Raw genomic sequence first — 17,997 nt, forward strand, 5'->3', positions numbered from 1 at the left:
CCGGTCTCCACATGGGATCCGAACCCTTGGCGGGAGCGCCGCCACACTCCCAAGCAGCGCACTCTCCGGTGTGCCACCGGGCTGGCCCCCTAGCTGATTCTGATCCGATCCTTTTCTCCTTCCACTCCCAGGACCACTAAATGGGAAGTTTCTAACATCCCTTTTAGCCCTAAAATTATATAATGATAGTTTGTTACAGTCTATCAAGACTGAGCTGATAATAACTGTGTATTACCTTATTAACAAGAGATGTGAAATTTGAGAAGGTCAAGAGTATGAGATGTGTTACAGTGACTGCGCTGTTACACCAGAATTCCAGCAGGGAGAAGACTGTCCCTCATGTATTTTCCGTGCTTTGTATTTGTGGACATGAACATTTTCATGCTTGTGTATTTCATATTTCACATGCTACCCTTTTAAACTCCACATAAGTGCTGTTTGCTTCTATTTATATTTTCATGCCACATCATTGTTTCAGTTTAACCTTTTGTATTTTCTTCCATTACCTCAATATTTAATCATTGTTATTTTTGTTGTTGTTTTGTGTGTGTTTTGTTTTTGTTTTTGTTTTGGTGGCTGGCTGGTGTGGGGATCTGAACCCATGACCTTGACGTTATAAGGCTGTGCTCTCTCTAACCGACAATCGTTCAGTTATTGACCAATCGTGCAATATTCCAAATACAGCCAGATGCTAGAAATACAAAGAGGAAACGAGCTGTCCTGTGCTTCAGATAATTGCATTTTGCTAGGGAGACAGACATGCAAACAACTCCAGTGTCGTGGGTTACGTACCCTAACAGATGTAGGCAGCAAGCAAAGACATTGTAGTGCGGGCGTATGGATAATTCTATCTGGGGATTCGGGCAGGGCTTTCACTCCTTGGTGCAAGGACAGGGGAGCTGAAGGGCATTCCAGACAGAGAGATGGGCACATGTAAAAGCCCAGAGGGGTGCCAGCAACCACATGTGCTGGGAGATGTGGTGCACTCCCTGTTGAGTGGACTGCAGGTGTGGTGGCTATGCAGCTGGAGTGGAGAGGCCAAGTGGTGGCAGGTCTCCGCGACTCCAGAAGTGGCGTAGGTCTTCTTCTGAAGGAGGTGGGGATCTTCTAAGTGTCTTAAGCAGGAAACAATTTGGTCACAATTGTATTTTGAAAAGAGCACTGTGGTAGCATGGAGGATCGATTCAGAGGGCAAACCCTAGGCGAAGAGACCCTCGAGGAGGCTGTCGTGGTAGAGAGTGCAGGGGGACAGGAAGCCTGGGCCGAAGCTGTGTAAGTGAGGATGTGGGACACCCTGAGGGCCAGGTGACCAGGACCGGGTGGTTGCAGAGAGGGTCGGAGAGGAGGCCTGTAGAATGAGGAAGGGGATGCAGACGGCGTGGCAGTTGATGACTGAGATTTCATAAAATTAATCAGGTCGTAGGACTGTGCATAGGAGAAGTGAGTCTGGTTTTGGAAAGGCCAAATGTGAAGTGTTTGCAACTAAATGTTTCTGTGGGGAGCTCAGATGGGAGAAGAGAACAGGGCAAAAGACTTGGAGGCATGTATTATTAGTATTTTAAACCAGTGCAGGAGGCAAGAGCACCCGGCATGCTGCGTGGAGTGGAGAGAGCAGGGTGGAGATGTTAACATATTAAGGGAGGTGGTAGGAAAGAAGACATACTTGTAGATTTCAGGGAAAAGCTTTAGCAAAATGAGGTGGACTTCCTGCTGTGACAAGAGAGAATCTGAATTCAAAGCCAAGCAGGAAATTTTCAGGATGGTTGGAGGTAGGGGTGAGGAGGGAGAGTTTGAAAATGGTGGTTACCCTGTAGAGAAGTGTAGAGGATGAAGACTGGAAAGAGCAGCATTGGATGGTCAAGTTGAAGAAATAATAAGATTTGTGCACAGAGGTTATGTTTTAGAACGCTTGTTGCATTTTTTATAATAGCATATATTCATACAGAAAATACATGAATGAAAAATGATTCAAATGTCCAACATTAAAAACAGTAACATTAAAAATAATGGAAGAATCTTAGAAGACGTGGAGGAGTGTTTATGTCAAGTGAAAATATTAGGTTGCAAATCAGTGCGGCGGGGGAGGGGAGGTGAATTGAGTTTTTTCTTTGTGCTTTACTGTATTTTCTAAATTTCCATAGTTAACATGTATCACTTTGATAATTAGAAAAAAATTATTTTAAGAAGTTGGGGGAGCTGGCTGGTTAGCTCAGTTGGTTAGAGTGCAGCCTTATAACACCAAGGTCACAGGTTCAGATCCCCATACCATAGCTTCCAAAAAAAAAAAAAGAAGTTAGGGAACATGAAGATGATTGTGCAGCCACTAAAATGTTTTCAAATAGTATTTAATACAGGAGAAATACTCGAAAAGGCAAGGTAAACTATATTTGGTGTGGTTCATATTTTGAATAAAAATACATATACCTATTTCTATACCTATGAATGAAGAAAATAAGGAAACTACTAAACGTTAAGAATAGCTGTTCCTGGGGTGTAAAATTGTGGGCAATTTATATTTGCTTATGTGTTCCTGTGTTTCCAAATTTTCCATAAATATGGTGAGTAGTGCAGGATAGTGGTGAGGAGCCGGGTCTGTGGAGCTGTACGCTCGGGTTTGAGTCATGTCTCTGCCCCTTACAAGCTGTGGGACTTTGCATGAATTGTTCCCCTTCTCTGCACCTCAGTTTCCCCATTGTAAGATGGGGGTCTTGATAACAGCTGCTTCAGAGGCAGCGAGGGTTGTCCTTTACTGTTTTAGAACAGTGCCTGGTAGTAGTAATCAGCTGTGTGTGGCAGCTGTAATTATTGTGTTTACCACTCCTACGACTTTTATAGAAGAACACCCTACATGAGCAGTTCAGAAGTCCTTGGTAGCCTTCTGAAGTGCGCCGCTAGGGGCTGGTTGGACAGAAGCTGAACCACGGCGGGTAAAACAGCACATAAGAAAGCCATCGGGGCAAAGGACTGCTCCATGGTAGCTTGCAGGGGAACACTTTTCCTTTTATTTGCACCTATGTGGGTTTTTTTTTTGGAGCTTTTAAAAACCCTTGTGCCTGCATCTCACACCCATGCCATGCAAAATGTCAGGGGAGGGAGCCAAGCATTGGCAGTTTTCAAAGAGGCCCAGGCAATTCCGAAGTATAGCAGAGTTTGGGAACCACTGGCTTATCCTGAGACTGGGGCTACGGGAGAATGTGCACTTCCAGTGTACTGAACGTGACTCACTGTGACCAGACCAGGGAGAGTGCAAGAGGGTACCAAAGAGAAAGGAGCCCGCAGCGGTAATCAGGGCCGCATCACGAAGGGCTTTGTCAACCATGTAGAGGCGTCCCCCTGTGTACGGCGCAGAGCCATCGGTTGAAAGGTTTCAGCTGGAGTGGGGACTGGTCAGTTGACTCTGCTGAGACCAACGCAGGAAGTGCCTCTGCTGTCCTGTGCCCATCCCTTTGTGCAGTCACAGCCGCCTGGACTGGGGAGTGGGTGTAGACCTAAGAGATTTGGGAGGTGGAGCCGACTTCATTTAGTGACCAGTTGGGTTAAGGAAGTAAAGGAGAGAGCCAAGGACCCTACAGCCATTCACTGAGGTGGGGACGCAGGGGAGGGAGCAGGCCTGGGGGCGGGGGGCAGCGAGCTCTGTGATTCGAAGGCATCCAGGTGAAGGTATTCAGTAGGCAGGGCTTGAGCTTCTAGCACTAGCCTTCATGCCATAGCTGGGCATGCATGTGGTCGCAGGTCCACAGGGGATGCGCTGGCACATTTGCAGATGGGGCTGGCCTGGCCTCGATCCCTACCAGACCCTTGGTTGGCAGCTGTGGGAGCGTGGCTGGGGATGGCTGGGCTCCTTTACCAGAGCGGCCTGTATTACTGCGTGGCCTTCTTTCTGGTCAGGAGAGAGCATACTCCTTTTCCTCACAAGCTCCTCTGAGGACTGTGTGCTTGCCTTCTTGCTCCTCTGGGCCTGTATTACTGCGTGGCCTTCTTTCTGGTCAGGAGACAGCATACTCCTTTTCCTCACAAGCTCCTCTGAGGACTGTGTGCTTGCCTTCTTGCTCCTCTGTGAATGTCTTGAAGCAAAGCACATGTGCACCTACCTGTGTGTTTTTGTTAGGGAATGTGGGAACTCGCTCAGAATGGCCGTGTTCTTACTTGACTCTGGTTACCAGAGGATGTCGATGCTTCCACCCTGCCTCTTTGCTCAGGTGGCTGCGGCTCAGCCCGTCTTCACCACAGACAGAGCTGTCTCCTGTCATGGTCACGGCCTCCCCTGACCTCCCCGTTCCCTCCTGTCTCTTGCAGAGATGGCTCAGCTTCAGGATATGGCCTAGACTTCAGGTTGTGCCGGGCTTGCCTGGCAGCTTCCTCTCCGACCTCTTGCAGTCTGCTCTGGGCTCTGAGTGGGGAAAAGGAGAAGCAGTTCTGGGGTTCTGAGTTTGACTTCTGTGCCCTCAGGCTTACCTGCAGAGATCCTGCCTTTTAACTTTTCACTGGAGTTTAATCACAACAGTTCTTTTATCTTTGCTCTCTGTTTTCTCTTTTGGTTTGGACTTGTGCTTCTAATGCCTTTGTTTTTTGGCCTTACGTGTCATGGAGAAGCTATCAGTTTTCTCTGGCTGGGCCAATTTCTTAGGCGACGTCAAGTTTCCTCACCTGTTAGGCACTGATGACGGTGGCTCTGAGCTCTGGCTCTTCCTTAGACCACTGGAGAACTTTGCAGAGTTGACTCTTACTGTCCGCCAGAACCTACACTCTGTGAAGGCAGGAGCTTCTGTCTGCTTTTCACTGCTGTGTTCCCAGTGTCCAGTGCATGGTAGGCACTCAGTAAATACATGTTGAATTAGTGAATGAAAAAAAAATGATGCCTTGGCCCCATCTACAGAGATCCTGACTTAACTGGTCTGGGGTAGGACCCAGGCATCTCTTTTTCTTCTTTTTTTTAAAGCTGCCCAAGTAATTCTAATGCACAGTGAGATTAAGTGTGACTAATTTAAAAGGGCTTCTTCAGGCCAGGGTTTCTCAAACGTGCCTTCACTGCTGAGAAAGGTCACGTGATCCAGATAGACTGGAATCGTTGCAAGTTCATGGTTGTCCTGCACAACTGAGCCTTCCTTCTTCCCCATACATCTCTGTTTTGTTCTCCAGAATGGCAGCGTTGGTGGCCCCCGCTCTCCTTGAACCTCTGCTCCCAGCCCTCCTCTCCACTCTCAGCAGATGGCTCTTCTTTCTCTGCTGCAAAGAAAACGTAACCGTTTTATGAGAGCTCTTCCACCTTCCTGTGATCACCTCTACCCATTTTCCTGCATCCAGTACTCACCATTTTTTCTTCCTTCCTGTTAAGGTGGAGGAGGGATCCCCTCTCCTGTTTGAGTTTAATCCCTGCCCTGCTCCTTTGTTCTGAACTCTGCTCCTCCCTTTTCCACAAGGACTCTGCTCCGGGACTGTCCCCCATCTGTCCTCCCTATTCTTTCTTGTTAGCTCTTCTCCATCAGCACTGAACATGCCAAGTCTCTTCCAGCTGAACAGAACTCCTCTGGCCCCGGGCCTTCTCCAGTCTTTGCCCACCTCCACCTTCCTAGCCCGACCTCTCTCCTCTGTCCAGGAACTGGCTGTGTTGCCTGCACGACCTCACCCTTCGTTTACTGCTCAACTCGCTGGACTCTGGTTTCTGGTCCAGGTAGCAGCTCTTTCCAAGGTTGCAAGTGACTCCTCAGGCCAAGGTCTACCTGGTGCAGACCCGTGGCAGCCCTTGGCACTTGCTTGCTCTCCTTTGTCACTGTGACTCCACACACTCACCCAGCCCCCGTCTCTCTGATCATTCTGGAGATGTTTCTGTGGGCTTCTTGTCCCCTGCCTCTCTTTAAATGCTGGTGTCCTTCAGGGTCTTATTCTCACGCCTTCTTTTCTTCTACCTGCTCACTGGGCAGTTTTATTTACTGCCAGAATTTTAAGTACCTTCCTTATGCCGATATCTCCCTATTACAATAAATAATAATAGTTTAAGAAGTAACATAGGTAAATAATATGTATTTCTTCAGTCCAGATCTCTTTTGAGGTCCACACGTCTCCTCTATGTATCTACTGGAAGATCCACTTGGACTTCTTCCATGTAATCTATAAACAGGTCTAGGGCTTTAACGCCACTAACTGTACACTTGAGATGGTAAATCTTATGTTATGTACATTTTAGCACAATTTTTTTAAAAGTGGAATGAAAATTAGTAAAAACAAAAAACAGGGCCAAGTTTTCTCCATCTCGGGAGAGCATTCTTGCTGTTACTGGTATGGGTGTGGGTTCTCTTCTGACCATGTTACTGACCCTTTTCTTGGAACAGCTACTGTTTCTGATAACCTCTAAATAAAATGAAGGAACACGGGTAAGAGGGCATAGTTTATTCTGATCCTGCCTTTTGGGGCCTATCGAACTGAGCCCCCAAAATGATAAGAGATGGAGCTAGATAGATGAGATGGTTGCTCAATGTTTGTGAATGTACTAAATACCACTAAATTGTTCACTTTAAAACAGTTAATTGTATACTATGTGAATTTCACCTCAATGAAAAAAAAATTCTTCTTCACTATGTACAATTGGGACCACAACGTCCTGTCCTCTGATGTTCTGTGCCTCATCCTAAAGCAGAGCATTATCCTTTGGGGAGCATAAATATTATTTACCATATAGACTTCACTCCTTTTGAGAGTGCTTGTTTAGGGGAAGGTGAAAAGGGTCAAATCAGCCTTCCTTGAGGACAAACTGTGACTTGCTCTTGACAAGGCCCTTCACAGTCCTGTCACACTGTGAGCACTTTGTTCTCTGTACAAGACGTGTGCTGTGCTGTGTGCATGAAGAAAGTTCCATTGGGAGATCCTCGATTTCACTAATGACCCTTTGATAGTTTGGGGATCTTTGTACCAATGACCCCGTTGGGAAAATAGAATAGTTTGGTCAGAGCCCTTGCCTTGGGTCCAGTTGGGTGTGGTTCAGCACATCCTTTGTAAGCAAATTGTGTGTGTGTGTGGAGTTAGTGTGCATGGGCGGCAATGTATCTTTTTAGTTTTGTTGCTATTCTTGTGTTGTTTGGAAAGAAGAGTTTTAGTGAAGCAGGCGGGCAGGTATTGGCCTCCAGCATCTGCCCAGCGCAGCCATGCTTTCCAACCTATGGATCCAAGGACCTTTTGGCCGGTTACCTAGCTCATAGACCTGTGTGAGGGGTCTGGGGACCCAGCCTGGCATGTGAAGCATTTGTGGCCCAGTCTGTGAATGGGCTCGAGGTGTCTGTGGGCTCCAGACCCAGCCTTAGCTCGACAATCGGCCCAGTCGGTGCAGGATTACCAGCAGGTAAAGGAGCCCAACAACTGGCATGGTCGAGTAGCTTTACAATTGGTGTCACGAACGGGATTAAGAGAGCTATAATTGGCGATCTGAGCAGGGTTTTAGCCACTGCAGAGCCAGACAGACCCAAATATCTGATATCATCTGAATTGGTCATTTCCATGCAATCTTGTGTTTTTACCTCGTGTATCGCCTTTTCATAGCGCTGATCCAGCAGGTAAGGTGCTGAACAGTCTGCTGAGAGAAACTACTGAATGCTAGGACACTGGACCATGGGCAGCCACTTATTTTAGAGAGTTTGGATGTAAAATCATTAACAAATCAACGGAAAGGTGAGATCTTTCTTTACTCAAAATGCAATCATAGACAGCTGATTCTCTTTGAATTTCTAGCCTTTAAACTTGTCTAAATAGGATCATTTATCTGCTTTTACCATGTTGGGAAATAAATTATGTCAATTTAAATTAAGAATAAAACACCATCTTTGAGACATTGAATACTGGTCCATATGGAGCTAATTGTACTGCTTTGAGTAAAAAAGAGTTCTGGCTTCTTTTTTTTTTTTTTTTTTTTTTTCAAAAAATTATCCCTGGTTTTCCCTTTCCTTCAGCTCTCCAAGGAGTCCCTTCAGTCTGTCGATATCCGTTTATTTTCGTCAGTTGGAGAAGGTGGTGTCGGCCAGGTTTAAAGCCACTGTTTTCCCCTTTGTGGTTAATGAGTATCTCATTGGAGACACTTGGAGAATGGCGTTTATTTTCGTCAGTTGGAGAAGGTGGTGTCGGCCAGGTTTAAAGCCACTGTTTTCCCCTTTGTGGTTAATGAGTATCTCATTGGAGACACTTGGAGAATGGCGTTTATTTTCGTCAGTTGGAGAAGGTGGTGTCGGCCAGGTTTAAAGCCACTGTTTTCCCCTTTGTGGTTAATGAGTATCTCATTGGAGACACTTGGAGAATGGCGTTTATTTTCGTCAGTTGGAGAAGGTGGTGTCGGCCAGGTTTAAAGCCACTGTTTTCCCCTTTGTGGTTAATGAGTATCTCATTGGAGACACTTGGAGAATGGCATTTGAGCGATGTTATCTCAGTAGCAGATTCAGGTTGTGTAATTTTGCAGGAGTAGCTCGGAAGCGATGCTGTGTTCTTCTCGGTGCCTGGTGTCAGGAGCACCAGGGGTCCACTTGTCACATTACTGGAGAGAGGTTTATTTTCGTCAGTTGGAGAAGGTGGTGTCTGCCAGGTTTAAAGCCACTGTTTTCCCCTTTGTGGTTAATGAGTATCTCATTGGAGACACTTGGAGAATGGCAGTGTCAGGAGCACCAGGGGTCCACTTGTCACATTACTGGAGAGAGGTTTATTTTCGTCAGTTGGAGAAGGTGGTGTCTGCCAGGTTTCAAAGCCACTGTTTTCCCCTTTGTGGTTAATGAGTATCTCATTGGAGACACTTGGAGAATGGCGTTTATTTTCGTCAGTTGGAGAAGGTGGTGTCTGCCAGGTTTAAAGCCACTGTTTTCCCCTTTGTGGTTAATGAGTATCTCATTGGAGACACTTGGAGAATGGCTGAGCATCCTGTTTTTATCATCCTTTCCCTGACTTGTTTTTGCATCTGGTAATTTTTGCCAGAGTCAGTTATTGCTCTGATAATTCCAGATGATGATTTTTCTTGCTCCATCACTCCTATTTGTTTGCTTGCTTTTTCCTATAAGGAAGAGCTTTCCCTTTGAAGATTATTTTTCTTCATTTGTGTTTCTTAGTATTTTTTTTCTCCTAGGAAATCTCTTACCCTCATTTTCCATCCTCCTCATGCCTTCTAATATTTTGCTTTTATTCAGACATTTGTTTTCCTGTCAAGTATTTCTTCTTCCCATGACTGTTTTCTAGATTCCTGACTTACTCTCTGGATCTATCAAAGAACGCTCAGTATAGTGTTTAGGGTCAGGGACTGTTGGTGAGCCACTGTGTCTTACTGATCACAGGTTACCTGGCTTCAGCTAGTTATATTTATATTTCAGAAGAACAGATAACACATTGATACAGGTGAATATTTTCGAGGTTGATGGCCTGGGGAATGTATCTGGAAACTCAAATGTGTCCCTCCCAGCTGCATGGCACCGGCTCTGCAACAGTGAGCTCAGTGTGTGGAGAAATACCGTCCTTTTCACTCTGTCCTAATCACTTATACATTGTAGTTTTTTTGTTTGTCTTTTTAAATCTCCCCAAGAAAAGCTTTGTTTTCTCTTACTGCAAACAACCAGCCTGGCACAGTGGTTAACAGGTGACTTTTTACAGCAGGCTGACTGGGTTCCATTCCCAGCTCCACCATCCACCGTTCATTGGATGTGTGACCATTTCACAAATGAGGAAGATGATGCTTAGACCTTGTTTACAAATATGTGGTACTAAATAATAAGCGTAACAGGACTGGTGTGTAAAATGTAATAATAGTGCCGAGATAATTTATGTTACTGATTGTCACTATGATTATTATTCATAAAAATTTGCGTTTTTAATAGTCTTGTGCTGTGTGAAATTAACTACATCGCTGAAATAATTCTTTTACCTTATCAGAGCAAAGTAAGTTTGTGTGTTTGGTAGGGAAGGCAGAAGAAGATGGTTAGTGTTCCCTCTATATGTAGACTCGTTTGCCCATTTTCTGATTTGAGGTGTGATTTTAACAATGTGACAACTGAAATTATTCATAATGGAACATTTATTTTCAAGCTTCAACGAGCCATCCAGGAGTACCCCGTTGTCCTGCTGCCCAGTCATCGGAGCTACATTGACTTTCTGATGTTGTCTTTTCTTTTGTACAACTATGACCTGCCTGTGCCAGTTATAGCAGCAGGAATGGGTATGTATTATTTTCCTACCTTTTTTAAAGTCATAGAAGTTAAAATGTTCACTGGAATGATTCTGATGATACCAAGATATTTATTTGAAGAGGGTGATGGAAATAGCCTCTCCTTCCTCCTTCCATCCCGGTGTGTCAGGGCTGGGATTGCATCCCTCTGTTCTGTGCCTCGCTGTGTACCAGGCACATGCGCACACCAGGTTCTTCAGTTTAGGTTTGAAAACTGAGACCGTACCACCTATTTGTATTACCTGCCTTTTGCTTTATTTGATAGTAAATCAATGACTGTCTCTCTAGGTCAGTAAATAGATCTAATGTTATTTGTTTCATATATTTTTAATTTTGGTAACATACACATAACCAAGAATTTGCCATCTTGACTATCTTCAAGCGTACCGCTCAGTGGGATCAGGTACATCCACTTTGCAGTGCTGCCGTCACCACCGTCCATCCACAGGACTCTCTCTTAAACAGAAACTCCCCATTCCCTCACCCCTAGCCCCTGGCTGCCCCCGTTCTACTTTCTGTCTCTGAACTCGACAGCTCTAGGAACCTCAGATAGGCGGAATCATAGGGTATTTGTCCTTTTGTGACTGGCTGATTTCCCTTAGCATGGTGCCCTCAGAGTCCGTGCACGTTGCAGCATGTGTCAGGATTTTCTTCCTGCTCAAGGTCAGTGGTATTCCCCGTTCTGTTATCCACTCACCCGTCGTGAACTCTTGGCTGCCTCCGCTTTCTGGCTATTGCACATAACACTGCTGTGAACGTGGGACTGCACGTACCTGTTCAAGACGCGGCTTTCAGTGAAATTGCTGGGTCACGTGGTGATTTTGTACTTAAGTTTCAAGGTGCCTCCACACTGTCCCCATACAGCTGCACCGCTTACCTTCCCACTGACAGCGCAAGGTTCCTGTTTCTCCTCATCCTCGCCAACACTTGCATTTTCTAATAGTGACCATTCTAATGGGCGTGAAGTGGAGTTTCATTGTAGTTTTGATGTGCATTTCCCTGGTGACTGGGGACACTGAGCATGTTTTCATGTGCTTTTAAGCCCATTTGTAGATCTGCTGTGGACAAGTGTCTGGTCAAGTCCGTTGTCCATTTTTTAATCGGGTTGTTTGGCTCTCTGTTGTGGTTTGTAGGAGTTCTTTGTATTTTCTGGATATTTACTCTCTATCAAATGTGCGATTTGCACACATTTTCTCCCACGCCACAGGTTGCCTTTTCACTCTGTTGATGGTGACTTTTATGCATAGAAGTTTTTAATTTGGACGTGGTCCAGTTATTTTCGTCTGGTCATTGTTTCCCACACTTTTCGTGTTATATCCAAGAAACCGTTGTCAAGTTCAGTGTCATGAAGCTTTTCCCATACGTTTTTTCTAAGGGTTTTGTAGTTTTAGGTCTTACATTTAGGTCTTTGATCCATCAAATTAATTTTCTTATGTGGTGTAAGGTAAGGGTCCAACTTTACTCATAACATTATTTTTAATAACTGTGTAGTATTCAGCAGTGTGGATGTATCATAACTTCGTGGTTTTGCTATTACAAACAGTGTTGCCATGTATTTTTGTATTAGTGCTTTTATCTCCGTAGGACTGATTCCTGAAAGTAGGACTGCTAAGGCAAGTACAGTATTTATCAGCTCCCTTTCCAGGTAGCAAGGAAAGTCGGGATTCGGTTGTATGCCTTTGTTAGTAAACGTAGTAAACAGTAAGGTGAAAACTGCCAGGGACTTACACTCTTTAAAAACCTCTTCATCTGAATAGATGTGTGGGAAGTCATTTGAAGATTAGAAAAAGGAAGAGGATTGTTTTAAAACTGCTGGTGGAACTCTTCCTCTTGTTCTGGACTTGTTCCATGTGGTCCGTTCCCCTGAAAGTGGGTTGTATGTTTGCCTGACAAGAGAAGGGTGAAGGCTGGTTTGGCCGGGCTGCCCAGAGCATGGAGGACTCACGCCGGTTCGTCGTCAAGTTCAGTGGTGGGGCCGACTGAGAAGTTGGCCGTGGTGTGGTTACGTCCTGACAAGAGAAGGGTGAAGGCTGGTTTGGCCGGGCTGCCCAGAGCATGGAGGACTCACACCGGTTCGTCGTCAAGTTCAGTGGTGGGGCCGACTGAGAAGTTGGCCGTGGTGTGGTTACGTTGCCTTTGCCCTGGTCTTCGCCGGCCTGGTTGTGAATGCAGCCGTGCTCGGAGCAGCACAGACCCCTGCCCACAGAGTCCCTTCCTTTCCATAATTCTGTCTCTTCTTAGGGGTTTTAATCTCAGAATAATTATGATGTAATGTCGTAGGGGTCTCTCACATACATGCAGTCTTTTTTAGTAGCTTGAGTTTGGATCTTTATAGAAAGTTTCAAGACCCGTAGATCAATACCAGCCCCTCCTCTGTCTGTTAGATTTCCTGGGAATGAGGATGGTGGGCGAACTGCTGCGCATGTCGGGCGCCTTCTTCATGCGGCGCAGCTTCGGTGGCGACAGACTCTACTGGGCTGTGTTCTCTGAATACGTGAAGACCATGTTACGGGTAAATGCAGATGATTCCCCAGTGCTTTCCTGCCATGTTTTCTTTTCACTGAAGTTTGCTTGTTCAGCTTCCTAACTTCTGAGCAGACGCTCCGCGGTTCAGTCCCCTCCAGGAGTGCGTGTCACCTCCGCAGTCCTTTGGTCTCACAGCGCTCTGGTCTAAGTCCCCTGTACGCGCCGTTTGTTCAGAGGGCGGCACAGGGGCATGGGAGGGGGAGTCGGAAGAGCATCTGTCATTTTGAGAGTAGGCAATGGGTCTTGTGTTCTGTTTTGTTTGTTTGTGTTTTCTCTTTAAAGAATGGTTATGCTCCTGTTGAATTCTTCCTCGAAGGGACAAGAAGTCGCTCTGCCAAGACGTTGACTCCTAAACTCGGTAGGTCACCTTCAGGTTAGAAGGAGAAACGCAAGCCCAAAGGCGTGGTGTCGTCACAGCTGCTAAGTAGAACCTGAAATTTTTTTCTACGAGGTCCTCTTCTCTTTTTAAGTGTAATGGTTTAAGTTTCACGGTTCGTCTTGACGAGCGCAGCGTGTGATGTGCACTTTTAGCATCTCCTGTGTATGTGCCCTTGCCCACTCTGCACGCGTGATGTCCTCAGCACGTGTGATGAAACATTTCTCCGTGTTCACAGGTCTCCTGAATGTTGTGCTGGAACCATTTTTTAAAAGAGAAGTTTTTGATACCTACCTTGTCCCGATTAGCATCAGTTATGATAAAATATTGGAAGAAACTCTTTATGTGTATGAGCTTCTAGGGGTCCCTAAGCCAAAAGAATCTACAACTGTACGTAAGGGTAGTCACACTTGGTTTTACTTGCATTTAGAGAATACACTAACTTGCACATCAGCTCATTTCTAAAAGTGCTCCTTTCTGTGTTTTCCCCCTGTTGCAATACCATTAGGGGTTGTTGAAAGCCAGAAGGATTCTCTCTGAAAATTTTGGAAACATCCATGTGTACTTTGGAGACCCCGTGTCACTTCGATCTCTGGCGGCTGGGAGGATGAGCCGGAGCCCATATAACTTGGTTCCAAGGTGCGAGGCCTGTGTTTGAACAGCTGACATAGAAATAAGTGTTAAAATCTAAAAGCGTGAATCATGATTCTTGAGCTTACCGCTTCTGAGGCTGAAACTTAATTTACCTGACATCACACAGCAAATTATCAGGGAAGCTGTAACATTCCATTTTTGTCAGTGTAAAGCTTCACTTAACAAAGAATAATGTGTTTGCCGAAAAAATGATTAGCTTTAGGATATAAATGTCAGACGTGCAAAGTCAGATCATGACTCTTCTTCTGAGGGAACTAACTTGAAAGTGGGAAGTAGTAACGCTGTGATCAACAGGCCTGTGTACAGGAGCTGCTGAGCGTATCGCAGGCTGCCGAAGTGTGTCCTGTGTGGACTTTTTATCCTAGAAAGGATGCGTAACAGTAACAAGTAGAAGTGAGTCTCTGTTCTCACAAAGCTTATAGTTTTAGGGGCAAGAAAATGTACTAGGCTCTTTCAGGATACACTTGGGCTTTCTTGGTTTAGAGAAACCCTCCACTTCCTGGAGAAGTAAAGGAGATAGCCTGTCTGTCCAGCCCAGCATCACATGATCGTTCATGATTTCTCTGCTGCTTCAGCTGTCCCCAGCAGCTGTGTTTGTCATCTCAGAAGCAGGCACTAGCTTTTTGCTGCCATGGGGTTTCTCTCTGTAGATCTTCAAATTCAGCTGGCTGGTTATTATCTAATGCAGGGCACATTTTGACTACAGCTTTCACATTAATCCACCTTTTATGTGGCTGCCATTAGGTCACATGTGTGTCCCTGCTCCAGCCAGCTCCATGTAGGCCTCATCATACGATTCAAAGTTTGGTGATCCCTGCATGAAGCAGCTCTCAGACGGAGTTGTGGTGCATGGCAGGTGCGCTGAAGCTTCTCAGGAGGGGGCCGTGTAACAGGCAAACCGAACAGACCACCCAGTGCTGACAGGAGCAGTTTCTTGGTCTGATCAGTGTGTCCATAAGAGAGATGTGTTCAGAGCGCTGCGGATTCTGAAAAGACAGTGATTCAGTCTACAGGGGAGGCATCTGTTTTCCCAGAAGTGGTGTATCCCATTCCTAAAGCAACAAAAGTTTTTTTGCCTGGAACCAGGAATAATAGGACCCTATTCCCCTGAGTATTTTTTATTATGTCTCAAGAGCATACCCTAGAGATGTATGGACAGATGACACTGTTATAAAGCAGAGCAATACATCTTGTGTGTGACCTGAGAGATTTCGATCGGCAGAAAGTGTGGGAAGTATTCTGAAGGGTTGGTCTTCTCCGTCCCCTCCCCCTTCCTCTTGACCACAGAGCAGGACCGTCATTTTTCGTTCTGTGCTCTTCCTTGTAGATACGTTCCACAGAAACAGTCCGAGGACATGCATGCCTTCGTCGCCGAAGTCGCCTACAGAATGCAGCTTCTGCAAATTGAAAACCTGGTTCTGAATCCCTGGGCCCTGATGGTTGCTGTTTTGCTTCAGAACCGGCCGTCCATGGACTTCGATGCTCTGGTGGAAAAGACTCTATGGCTAAAAGGCTTAACTCAGGCATTTGGAGGTTTCCTCACCTGGCCCGGTATGTAGGTGGAGCATATGTGGTAAGAACGCTTGCATTTTTTGTGTCCTCATTTGGCAAAAGTGTGGCCTAGATGTGAAAACCTATGGAGGACTTTGCAAAGCATTGTTCAGACAGACAGAGAATACCTGCTCTATTTTTATTAGTACAAGACATTGAGCACAGCATGTGTATTATTCGAGAGTAATCGTTTTTGTGTCACTTCCCACACATCTTGAGGCCTAGCATGCCATCTCCCGGGCACCTGGCTGGGTGGAGGGTGAAGACTGCATGTGTCCCATGGCTCTGCCCTCCACACCATGCCTTTGCAGACCCTGTGCCTCACCAGGTTGTGGGAATTAAAGGCTGGTTGTGTAGAACTTGATTCAATTCTCTGATAATAACAACTTGGTAAAAACCCCATCTGAGTTATGAATCCTGTGCTGGGAGTTTGGGATGCATATGATATGGTAGCTTAAGTTGTTTCCAATCTCTTTGGTTTAAAATTGTGGAGACTACAGTTGGAAATGCAGTCCTCCTAAGGCCAGTGGTTATTTATAGTTAGACACCTAGTGTTTACTCACCACACCTGTGTTGGGTACCTAGTCGGTGCTAAGTACTGCCAGGGACACAGAGAACAAGAGCCTTGTCCTGGACGTTCTGGTTGTGGAGGGCGGGGGGGGGGTGTAAACTGGTAATGGGGAGATAGAGACAAGGGGCTGTGGGCACGCTGCAGGGGGTTCCTCCCTACTCGGGAAGGTTTCGTCCAAGAAGTGACTTTTGAACCGATTTTGACAGAGGAGTAGGAGCTCTTCAGGAGGACGAGGGAGAGGAGGCGTGCCGACGCAGGGGTCAGGAAATGCGGAGGCACGGCGGGTCACAGGCCTGGCACCGTGGGGATCTGGACGGGAACCTGCAGGCCAGGGGACGCAGTAACACGTTGGAAGCAGGAGAATAGGACAGATGGGCCGTGAGCTTGAAAGGTGGGCCACGCTGGCGAGAGGCTGGAGCAGGAGACGCGGCGGGGTCTGCTGTGCCTGATGGGGAGTGAGGACGCAGCTCGCGTGCTGCGAGGTGGGGAGGAGTCCCAGCGGGCGTGCTGTCAGTCGATGCCAGTCACCAGGAGGGAGGGGAAGGTGAACTGGAGCTCTGTGCTCACTATTGCCATGGTCTGGTAGGAGGCTGAGGACGTGTTAATTAGGATACAAGGTAGCAAGTGCTGGGTGTCGGGAGAGAGGAGCTGGCAAAGTGCTGGGCCCGTCTCCGTTTGGGCCAGGAATACGGGCCAGCCTAGGTGCCCGTCTCTCCGAGGTACTTCACGTGTCCAGGGTGGGAGGAATGCATGCTAATCCACAGGGGAGAGCATCTGTCCAGCTGCTGCAGCACCGCTAGCTGCTCTACGTGAGCTGGGTGGGTAACTAAATATAACTCCCAGTCCAGAACATGCTGCACATGTTGATTATCCACATTCCTAAGCATTCTCTTATCTAGAGCTTTTTATGATCATTTCATGTATGTCATTGACTTGAACAAGCTGAGACGGGCAGATGAGCCAAAAACAAATGTGCTCGAGTCCAGGATGAACACCAGGCCTCTGATTTGTCCCTTCCACAAGAGCTGGAGCCAGTGCTGCTCACATACCACTGTCAGCCAGCCCTGGGGCTCAGTCACAGGAAGATGATTTCCCATGCTGGGAATATTTGTTACACATCACCGTCTTGTCATGATGCTTCTGTAATTTTGCCTGCTTGGCCATCTCTATGCCAGTACACCGTCAGGTGATAAGCTACTAGGAACTTTGAGTTTGCTTCTTCAGTTATCTTAGATGAAGGAAAAACAGGAAATCTCCTGAACATCTCTCTGTGCTCATGGAGGCCTGATGCCAGGATGGGCCTTTTAGGTTGCCCGCTGGTCCACTTACAAGGCGATACTCTTGACCTCTTGGTATGGGTCTGAGCAAGCTCTGTGTGAGTGTGGCGTGTGCATGCATGTGTAAAGGATGTTTTAATGTACTCGTGCATGAATCATGGGCCTTCTTATCTTCGTATTGTTAAATTCACATGCACGTGGTTTTCATGGTTTTCCAGTTGTGTAACTTGCTTTGAATACCCTTGGCTCCTGAGGTAGACAGGAGGTGTTGATTTTTAGAGTGGGAACTGATGTGCATTTCAGAATGACTGACACATTTGGGATCGATAAGAAAGTATATCACATGTTCTTAGAGAGAGATTTGATTTGTGAAATAATACTTTTAAAATATCCTTCCCACATGGTGTCTTTACCTCAATTGGGAGAGATCAAGCCAGTACCTGGGGCTTGAAAACAAGCTCTGTCTGTCTGTCTGTCAAGTTACTCGCACTGACACATACTAAGCCTGCGACTCCTCTGGTGACCTGTGTCTCTGCATGTAGATAACAAGCCTGCTGAAGAGGTGGTCCAGTCCAGCCTCCTCCTGCATTCCAACATCGCCAGTCTCGTCAAAGACCAGGTGATTCTGAAAGTGGATTCCGGAGACTCAGAAGTGGTCGATGGACTGATCTTCCAGCACGTCACTCTCCTCATGGGCTCAGCATACAGGAACCAGCTGCTCAATGTTTTTGTCCGTCCGTCCTTAGTAGCTGTAGCGTTGCAGATGACACCTGGGTTCAGGAAAGGTAACTTTCAGGAATGTGGTCTTGAAGTTTAGAAGAGGCCTGGCCATTTAGTTGCATGTAGGGAGTGACATTTGAAG

The 17,997-nt window shown here is 46.4% G+C and overlaps 1 protein-coding gene across 1 annotated transcript in view; it reads left to right on the plus strand.

Moving 5' to 3' along the window:
* Window positions 1-17,997, plus strand: part of GNPAT (glyceronephosphate O-acyltransferase) — a 35,342-nt gene that overhangs the window by 8,999 nt on the left and 8,346 nt on the right. The window contains exons 4-9 of the mRNA XM_008594210.1: window positions 10,042-10,171; window positions 12,565-12,692; window positions 12,989-13,064; window positions 13,321-13,472; window positions 13,591-13,721; window positions 15,064-15,287. Coding sequence (XP_008592432.1) covers window positions 10,042-10,171; window positions 12,565-12,692; window positions 12,989-13,064; window positions 13,321-13,472; window positions 13,591-13,721; window positions 15,064-15,287 — 841 coding nt within the window. The remainder of the gene's footprint in view (window positions 1-10,041; window positions 10,172-12,564; window positions 12,693-12,988; window positions 13,065-13,320; window positions 13,473-13,590; window positions 13,722-15,063; window positions 15,288-17,997) is intronic.

Source organism: Galeopterus variegatus, unplaced genomic scaffold (genome assembly GCF_000696425.1).
Source record: "Galeopterus variegatus unplaced genomic scaffold, G_variegatus-3.0.2 Scaffold10359, whole genome shotgun sequence".
NCBI classification, from domain to species: domain Eukaryota; kingdom Metazoa; phylum Chordata; class Mammalia; order Dermoptera; family Cynocephalidae; genus Galeopterus; species Galeopterus variegatus.